This window comes from Mirounga leonina, unplaced genomic scaffold (genome assembly GCF_011800145.1).
Source record: "Mirounga leonina isolate KUSES-001 unplaced genomic scaffold, KU_Mleo_1.0 Mir_366, whole genome shotgun sequence".
NCBI classification, from domain to species: Eukaryota; Metazoa; Chordata; class Mammalia; order Carnivora; family Phocidae; genus Mirounga; species Mirounga leonina.
The window spans coordinates 1,452,426-1,461,890 of NW_023270709.1; the positions used below are offsets into that span (position 1 = coordinate 1,452,426).

Here is a 9,465-nt window from a genome sequence, read left to right on the forward strand (position 1 = left end):
CCAGGGGTGGCAGGACAGCGAAGAAGCCGGTGACTGGGGCCTGTGGTGAGAGCGGCCTCCTGAGTGGGCAGAGGGCCCGGTTCCAGGGGAAGCAGGGAAGAGCCATGCGTAGGCCGTTCAGCTGGCTGGAAGGCGGGCATTGTTAAGGTCCCCGTGGCCAGGGTTCCCCACACTGAGGCCACCTCTGCCGCTGAGTAGGCAGATGCCCCGACTGATGACTTCAGCTCCTCCCGGCCACACCAAGTTGCCCCGGGCACCTGCCCTCCACCTCCCCACCCCTCCCCAGGGTGACTCCTGCCCAGAGAATGTCCAGCCCTGGCATAAAGGCCCTGGGTGTCCACGAGCTGCTGTCAGTCCGAAGGCTGCACAGTCCAAGATGGGCTCCTCGCGGGCACCCCGGACGGGGCGTGTGGGAGGGCGAGGAACGATGGCCCTACTGCTGGCCGCTCTCCTCCTGCCAGGTAGGGGGCTGGGGGCCCCGGGAGTGGAGGGAAGGGGGGAGAGGTGGGGAGGAAGGAGGCAGATACCAGGTCGGAGAAGGCTCGAGGGATCCAGCGGTGCGGGTGCGTGGAGGTGGGAGGAATCGCCATCCGGGGAGAAGCCAGGAGAGCCCCCAGCGAGGGGGAAGGGCAGGGGCTCTGGGGCCTGAGGGCTGCTCCTCACTGCCTTGTCACTCCAGGCAGGTTACTTGAACTTCCCGAGCCACATTTTCTGAAACTCTAAAACCAGGTTAATGATAACACCTAGCTCTAGTCTCTCTGAGTCTCAAATTAAATAATGTATGTGACAAGTGCTTTGGAAATTCCAGAGGGTTATATAAATGTTGGTTGTTGTTGTTATTGCTCTTATCAATTATTAGAGCAGTAGAAGATGAAGACTGGATATTTAACAGGAATACTTGTTACCATCTATAGAGCGCTTTTTATGTGCCAGACACTATTCTAGCACTTTCCATGAGCACTTCTGATCGTTAGAAGAACTGTATGGGAGATTTGTTATTTCCACTGTACTGGGGAGGACATGGACGCTAGGACAGGTTAAGAAACCGGCTCAAGATCACAACTTAGAAAGCAGTAAAGCCGGGATCCAAACCAGGGCTGTGCTGTGGGCCAGCAGGTATTTGCGGAGATCCTGCCCACGGCCCCCAGGGGGAGAGAGCAGGCTGTGTGGCTTGAATTCTCCATGATGAGTGGGCCGGCCGGGTGAGGGGGGCTGCGGGCAGAGTTGGGGTTTGGTATGGAGGGGGCCACAGAGAACTTCTCTTTGAGGAGAGAATGGGGACATCACAGACTGAGGAGAAACTGCTTGTTGGGGGACAGACTGGGCCTCTCCGAATGTATAAAGTAATGCTCAGAGAGGTTTCGTAACTTGCTGGCATGAAGCTCGGCGCACACTGCTTGGGACCTGAAGGCCGTGAGGCAGGGAGCGGAGGAAGAATGGGCGGAAGGTGAGCCTGGGGTTGGAAGCAAAGGCTTGGTTAAGGACAGAAGTGGTTCCGCATCTGCCAGGGATGTAAAGGCGGGAGCCTGGGGGGCAGGCAGACACGGCCGTTGGCTGGGCGGGGAGAGGGGGAAGCTGATAATGGCGGTGAGCCTCGGAGGCAGGTTTCATCCTCATGTCCCTGTCCCTGGGCTGGGCCAGGACAGCAGGGCTGGCTCAGGGTGCGGTGTCCTGTCACGCGGTACCAGCAGGTTCTGAAGCGACTGTGTGCCCCCACATCCCGGCCCCCACCCAGCTTTCCTGGCATGGGCAGCACTAAATGGGAAGAGAACTCCCACCCGCTACCCAAGCCTGGACTCTCCCAGGAGGCTGGTGACAGATCTTAGTCCTCAAGGACCCTCGCCCTTACCTCAGTCCCTCTGCCACCGGCTTCCTCTTTTCTCAGAGTCTCTTTTGCTACTTTTCCTTTCCTCCCCGGTCAGTTACTGTCCTGTCTTGTCTCCTCCTTCCATTTGGCCCCTCAGCTGCACCTGGGATTTCCCCCCTCATGGTGTATGCCCCATCTCAAGGATGTCTCCCCCATGCTCTGTCTCTTCGGGGTCCTTCCTTTTGGACCCATGAGCTCCTGCTACTCCTCTGTCCCCTCTTCTCTTCTTTTAACACCCCCTCCTTTGGAGTCTCATTTTCTCTGTCCCTGCCCCTTCCCAGCACCGAAACTGCCCTTCCTCTGCCACCTCATTTTCCTTTACAGACAACAGCCAGTTCTCCCTTCCATTTCACCCCAGACTCTCCCTGGGCCCTCTCGGGAGAAATCAGAAGCAGATGACCGAGACGGGCTTGGAAGCTGAGGGAGGAAGCCAAGCCACGCTGGCCCTTCCTAACCACTCCTTCTTCCCCAGGGGCCTCGGCTAAGAGCATCGGGACCTTCTCAGACCCCTGCAAGGACGCGCGTATCACCTCCCCCAGTGACCCCTGTCTCACTGGGAAGAGTGGTTCCAGTAGCTTCAGCGGCCACAGTGGCTCCAGCAGTTCCAGCAGCTCCATTTCCAGTTCCAGTGGCTCTGCTGGTGGCCCCAGTGGTGCTGGTGGCTCCAGTGTCACCCAGGGTGGTTCTTCAAGATCTTCGTTATCTAAGCCAGGAACAGGGTATTCCCAGATCAGCTACTCCTCCGGATCCATCTCCTCCCAGTCCGGCGGCAGCAGCTCCCAGTACGGAAGCGGTAGCTCCCAACCAGGATCTGGCTCAGCTCTATCAACCAGTGATGATTCTTCCCCATTAAGCTCTTCCCAGTCTGGAGGCGGCTCGAGCTCATCTGTTTCCCAAAGCTCTTGGATGTCCAGCAGCGGTGGCCAAAGTGTCAACTCTAACTTACGCCCCTGTAGTTCAGATGTCTCTGACTCTCCCTGCAGTGGGGGGCCTGTTGTCTCCCACTCTGGCTCAAACGTCTCCAGCTCCGTGTCGGGAGGTCAAAGGCCAGTGGTGGTGGTGGTGGAGCAGCATGGCTCTGGTGGCCCTGGAGGGGTTCAGGGTACCCCCTGTGGCCTTCCAGACAAGCCCTGCCCCCCCATCACCTCTGTAGACAAGTCCTATGGCAGCTATGAAGTGGTGGGTGGCTCTTCTGACAGTTATCTGGTCCCAGGCATGACCTACAGTGGGGGCAAAATCTACCCTGTGGGCTACTTCACCAAAGATAACCCTGTCAAAGGCTCTCCAGGTGTCCCTTCCTTTGCAGCTGGGCCCCCCATCTCGGAGGGCAAATACTTCTCCAGCAACCCCATCATCCCCAGCCACAGCTCTTCTAGTTCCAACATCTACCAGTCGGGAGCTTCCTCAGCCATTGTGTTCCAGCCAGTGGGCTCTGGTGGGGTCCAGCCCTGCAGAGTTGGCTCTAAGGGGCCCTGCTCCCTCTCGAGTTCTGGAGCCCACAGCAGTTCTAGCGTCTCCAGTAGTTCATCCTTCCATCCCTGCGGTGATGTTTCACAGGGGCCCTGTTTCCCACCAGGCACTGGCTCCTTCAGCGGCACCTCCAGCTCCCAAGCCAGTGGCAAAATCATCCTTCAGCCCTGTGGCAGCAAGTCCAGCTCTTCTGGTCACCCTTGCATTTCTGTCTCCTCCTCTACGTTGAGTGGGGGTCCCGATGGCTCTCCCCAACCTGATCCTTCAGCTGGTGCCAGGCCCTGTGGCTCCAGCAGCTCCGGAAAGCTCCCCTGCCGCTCCATCCGGGACATCCTGGCCCAAGTAAAGCCTCTGGGGCCCCAGCTAGCTGACCGTGAAGTTTTCCTACCCCAGGGAGAGTCACTTGACAGTCCATAAGTGAGCTTTTGCATAAGTGCATGTGTGGACATATACATGTACACACACACACACACACACACACACCATCTCTCAGTTGGGAGAAGTCCAGAGGCCCAGGTATGGGTTAGCTCAGTTTCCCTCTTCCTTCCCAAGAGAGCTGATCTATTTCCTCCATTGCTCCAATATGGCAGACTCCCCTTATCACCTCTTTTTTCTTCATCTCCCCAAATTGTAGACTCCAAATTCCTTTCCTCATTCTCTCCTGCTTCGATTCGCCTTGTAGTGCAGTGCCCTCCCTGCCAGATAACCATTCCCTAAAATTTCCTCTGCCATTTCTTTGAGATGGTACAATCCATTAGCTAACCCTACCTATTCAGATTCTTGACTGGGAAACCCCTGAAATGTCCCATAGTAACTCTGGTTCCTGGACAAGTCATCCCCCCTTTTCCCTATTTGCCAAATAAAGCATTGTCCAAACTGTTGCCTGAAAGCAATGACCACTTTTCACTAACCTTCTTTGCCATCTGGTCAACTACCATGACACGCCATGGGTTTCTCACACTCCCAATTCCACTCCCACCCTCCGCTATAGAGCTCACCACACCCTCTGTGAGTTCCCAACACTCCTTTTTGCCTCTCAAGGTCTCTGTCTCAGTGCCCCTTCCTGGCTGCCACTTCCCTCAATGCTCAGATGCTTCCCTGTGTGAGGGAGACACCAGGGTACCCCCGGGCACTAGAGTAGTTTCCCTGCTCTCTCTGGACCCTGGACAGATGATTCAATAAACCGTGTGAACTAGATGCAGACTTTTGCCATCTTGGCGTGCTGGGTCTCCTCTTAGGACCTGCTTGGTGCTTTCCTATACCTCTAGAGATCCCTATGTCTCCCATTTTCACTCATAAGTTGGAACAGTATTTCTCTTATACTTCATAGCTCCTCCCACAAAGGAGGAAAACAATAAATATTTGTTGAACTGAAAGCAGAGGTTGGTCTCCAAGATTCTTCCTCCCACTTCTTTCCTCTCTCACTGCTCCAGGAAATCTCTCTTTACTCCCCATTCACCTGGAGTCTTCCCCTCTCCCTGTATGGGGCCCTAATTTTTCCCTTCCCCACCCCATGCAGGCTCCTTCTTCTATACCATTAGTTTGCCTCATTTACTAGATGCCATCCTCTCTAGGAATCTGAGCATTGATTTCCTGGGTTTCTGGGACATTTGGAACCTTGGGAAGGCTGGAATACAACAACCAGATCAGATTCCTGGTGACTGAGTGGGAGCCCAGGTGGGTGTTGTTCTGGGAACTAGGGGTGGAGAGAGTAAAAGAGAGGATGGGAGCATGACAAGGAGCGCCGCCAAGCATAGTGACTCACTAACCTACATAAAAATGCCCCAGCCCATGGCAGAACAGAGCCAAGTGTCCTCTCCACCTTCACACTCTAGCTGCCTCTGCTGCAGTTCTAGAGAGAGCTCTATGGGAGGTGAGAGAGCAGAGCACTATAGTGGAGGAGGGGAGTTGCCTCCATGGGTGAGAGAAAGCAGAGGGTGGGGAGGGCCAAACAACTGTGTTCTGGAGACTGAGGCTGTGGCCAAGGAAGTTCTCATAGCCCAAGAAGGGGAGAGTGGGCTATGCTTGTCCCTTTAGGAAGGGCCTCAACCCAAAGCACAGGTCATCTCTCAGAACCTCTGCCTGACTACAAAGGAATTTATCCCTACCCTAGGATCTAATCCATTCCCTCCTATTGGATGGTGTTAGCTGGTCCCAAATTTAGGGCTATGGTTGATCAGAAATGACCTGGCAGCTGAGCCAAACTGCAGGGTTGACTGAAGACAGAGAAGGGCTGCAGAATAGTCTTGTTTTTGTCATCATTGGTGAGTTACACTTGGCCCAGCATCTGGACTGCAGCCAATGACAGGCATCAAGGCTCTTAGAGGTTTCACGCACCACAAATGCAGGAGGGATACAGACTCTGATGTGGGGACTCCTCTAGGCTGTGGTATGGTCAAGGTCAAAAGCTTTTGCAAATGTGGTGGATGTCATTCAAAAAGGACACTGCCCTCCACTGACCAGTTCCAAAGAGGAGCTCCCCACTCATCCACTAGCTAGTGATCAAGTGCTGAGGATGAGGATGGAAAAGAAAAATCTAACAGCTTATTTTAGACTTCATGTAACCAGGGACGCCTAGTCTGGGTACCTCCTGAAAGCAGCAGAAAAAAATGAAGGCATTTAAACACTTTTTACTGTAAAAATTTCCAACATATTTAAGAATGGACAAAAGAATTAATGAATCCCCGTGCCCCCACAACTCAGCTTCAAAAATTATCAATTCATGGCCATTTGACAACAGCATTTAAACACCCTCCTCTACTGTTAGTTGGGAACATCTACTCCCTCTCAGTATTTCTTATATTCTGTGGACCCATTTGACCCTCTGTGGTAGACTGAATGCTGTCCTCCCCAGCACCTCCAAAGATGTCCACATCATCCCTGGAACCTGTGAATATGTTAGGTTACACAGCAAAGGGAAATCAAGTTTGCAGATGGAATTAAGGTTGTTAGCTGACCTTAAAGTAGAGAGATTATCCTGAATTATTTGGGTGGGTCAATGTGTAATCATAAGGGTCTTTAAATGTGGAAGAGGGAAAAAGAAGAAAAGGTCAGAGTGATGTAACTAAGAAGGTCCTTGGTTTCTGGCTTTGAACATGGAGGAAGGGGACCACGAGCCAAGGAAGGCAGGTGGCCTCTAGAGGCTGGAAAACGCAAGTAAATGGATTCTCCCCTAGAGCCTCTAGAAAGAAACACAACCCTGGTGACTTGTGATTTTAACCCAGTGAGAACTATGTCGGACTTCTGATCTTCAAAATTGTAAGATAATAAACTTGTATTGTTGTAAGCTGCTAAGTTTGTGACTATTTGTTACAGCAGTGGTAGGAAATTAATACACCATCATCTCTTAAGGATGGGAACCAGGTCTATTTCCTTACATACAAGGTCTCATCTAGAAGCGGCCTCTCCAATGGGGGGCACTTCTGCACTCTGGAACTCCTATTGGTTGTGGCCAAGGTAAAGGAGCTATGGGGATGCATGAGGGGTGCTGGAAGATAATGATCTGGATCCCAAAGAGAAAGTGAAGAGAAGTGAGTGTTTCTATTGCTGAGAAGGCAATGAAGAGATTGGGACCCCAAGGGCGAAGGTCCTCCTATGCTTGGTGTAGGGAGCCAGAGCAGGGCAGGATGGGCAATCAGTGACGAGCTGTGAACCAGGACACCTGGGTCAGGAAGGGGTGGGGAACTTTAGGAAAGGAACCAGGGACGGAAACACCCAGCCTCCCTGGGACATTCAAGTGGCACCTGTTGCCACAGCCTGAATTAAGAATGAGAGTGGAATGTACAGACTTATTATCTGCACAACCACTGGTTCAGCTTGTTTCTGCTGTCCCCCACCGCACCAAGAGGATAAAGGGCTGGCTGTCTTGGGGCAGAGAGAGATGTTAGAGCTGAGCAAGATGCAGGGCTGCACGGTGGGGAGCAGGGTTCCTCTGGGCCTGCTTCTTCTGATCTGTCTTCATCTCTCAGGTATGGAGGGTGTGCCCAGCCCTTGCACAGGTGGACTGGGGCCCCAGAGGAACTGGGGTGGAGGGAAGGGGTAGAGGCAGGAGGGTCCCTTGGGTGCCTGGGGAAAATGAAGGGACTTGGAGCAAAGAGCATCAGGGAATCAGGGAAGGCGGGCATTGGAACCAAATATCCAGTCCATATGCTGCCTCCTCTTTCCTTTTCCTCGGGCTTCTTTGCCCGAAGCATTGGTGCAGTGGAGGAGAAAGTTCTCCAACACCTGGGCACCAACTTGCCTCTGCTTGAACAACCTTCCTTGCCCAGCCACTCCAACTCTGAACTTCCTCAGCCCAAACCAGACCCTCGGCCAAATGATTTAACAAGGGTTCCTTTGAAGCCCAATGCTTCTCCATCAGCTGGCTTCCAACCTGCAGGTGATTCTGGGGTCAGAGATGGCCCCCAACTGAGGGGCTGCCCTCCCTGGATTCCTGGCCCTCTGAAGATCCTTGGCAGATGATGGCTGCTGCCACTGAGGACCACGTGGGGGACATGCTGCCTGAAAAGTGGTCTTACCTTTCTGGTGCTGTCACCCTCCCTCTGGGCAGCAGTCCTTTGCCTGCAAGGCCCTCTGCACGCTCCACAGGCCCCATATCTGAGGCTTCACTCCTCTACCAGGACTCCAAGTCTAGACGGTCGCCTCATTCTAATGTGCTGGGAGCCCAGAGAGAAATCCTTGTCCAACACCCACCCTCTTTTATTAACAGGATTCGGCAGCCACTTCTGCCTGGGCACCCCTGGGGAACTCTGAATCCAGGAGTGTCCTGGGGAGGTGGAGGTCCTGGAACTGGATGGGGAACGAGGCCCATGCCACACCCTGTGGGAATCTGGGGTATCAATAATCAGTACCCACGTACTAGCTGGGGAGATATTAACCGGTATCCAGGAGGCAGCTGGGGGAATATTCACCTACGCCCAGGTATTAATAATCAATTTCCTCCCAGAGTTCTCCGTCCTACTGGCTCTTCTTGGGACATCCCAGCTGGCCTCCCCAATCCTCCAAACCCTGGGTCACAGTGGGGTTAGGAGAATGACAGAGGGGAAAGCCCTAAGTTGGAAATCAAAAGAATGGCGTGTGAGCTGAATGAAGATTCAATGAGTGTTTTCTAGCATTCTCTCTACTTTTCACTGCCTCTCCTGCTCCCCCCATGCTGAGCTCCAATAAAACACAAGCAGTTATTAAATTTGCTCCTTTGCAGTGTCTTTGTTTCTGGGTGCAAAGTGAAGTGAGTTTTGTCCAACCTCATTCTCTAGCCACCCCCGTGTCTCTCCAGGGTCTCTAGATGCTCTCTTACTGTCCCCTACCCTTTGCAAAAGATCAAAGCCCAGGTGTGTGAGGGTGGAGCTTCATGGTCTCACCCTAGCCAGCTGGGAGAGCTGGTTCCAGAACTGTCCTGAAATCTGAAGGGGGAGAAGGGGCAGCAGGACCAATAGAGATGGCGCCTGTGGCAAGAGGGAAGGATGAGATCCAAGAAGTTAGTAGCAGGGCCAAGTGGGAAATGAATACCCTTTGATTCACAGAGAAACAGAGAGTCAGAGAAAGTCATTTGGTTTCTGCTTACCTTTTCTTCCCCAAAATGCAAGCTTCTTGGAAACAGGAGGAATGCGTTGATCTCCTCCCTTACACGCATCACTTGGCACATTGTGCCCTAGAGAACCAAAACTTTGAACATTTGCCGAATGAATGGTAGACCTCAATGAGGAAAGAAAGTAAAGGGAGAAAGAAAAGGGAAAGAAAAACCTTGGAGTCAACAATCTTACCTGCAGCTGGTTTGCCACTTTATTCCCAAGCGATGACACAGTCTCTTCTTTTGGTCACACAGTTGTCTCTCTGCTGCGCTTTGTTTTTCCTGGAGTTCAGCATCCTGCACAAAGTTGGAGTGAAGTGGGGAGGGTCATTGCAGGAAGTGCAGATGGAAGTTAGCAGGAGCCAGCTGCGGGTGACGGGGTTTCCAGAAGGGCACAATCCTGGTGGCCACACCATGTCTTTCCCGGTGCCATTTATGTACTTCACAGAGTGATCCAGGCCTGTGTACCCTCAGAGAGCATGGGAATCACCCCAAGTCCCAGGAATTGGTTAGGTTGTGGGCAGGAGGTAGGAGAAGAATAAACATCAGAATTGGAGGG

General features: G+C 53.0%; 2 protein-coding genes across 2 annotated transcripts; both read left to right on the top strand.

The window, feature by feature from the left end:
- The first annotated feature begins 376 nt into the window (after window positions 1–376).
- CDSN (corneodesmosin) lies at window positions 377–3,754 on the top strand. Its single transcript, XM_035030473.1, has 2 exons — window positions 377–461; window positions 2,340–3,754. The coding sequence occupies exons 1-2, from the start codon at window positions 377–379 to the stop codon at window positions 3,752–3,754; spliced, it is 1,500 nt and encodes a 499-aa protein (XP_034886364.1).
- Window positions 3,755–7,235: 3,481 nt separating this feature from the next.
- Window positions 7,236–8,364, top strand: CUNH6orf15 (chromosome unknown C6orf15 homolog). The gene is given in 3 exon segments (XM_035030474.1): window positions 7,236–7,308; window positions 7,515–7,724; window positions 7,727–8,364. Coding segments are annotated over 3 exon segments (921 nt in total).
- Window positions 8,365–9,465: the final 1,101 nt, after the last annotated feature.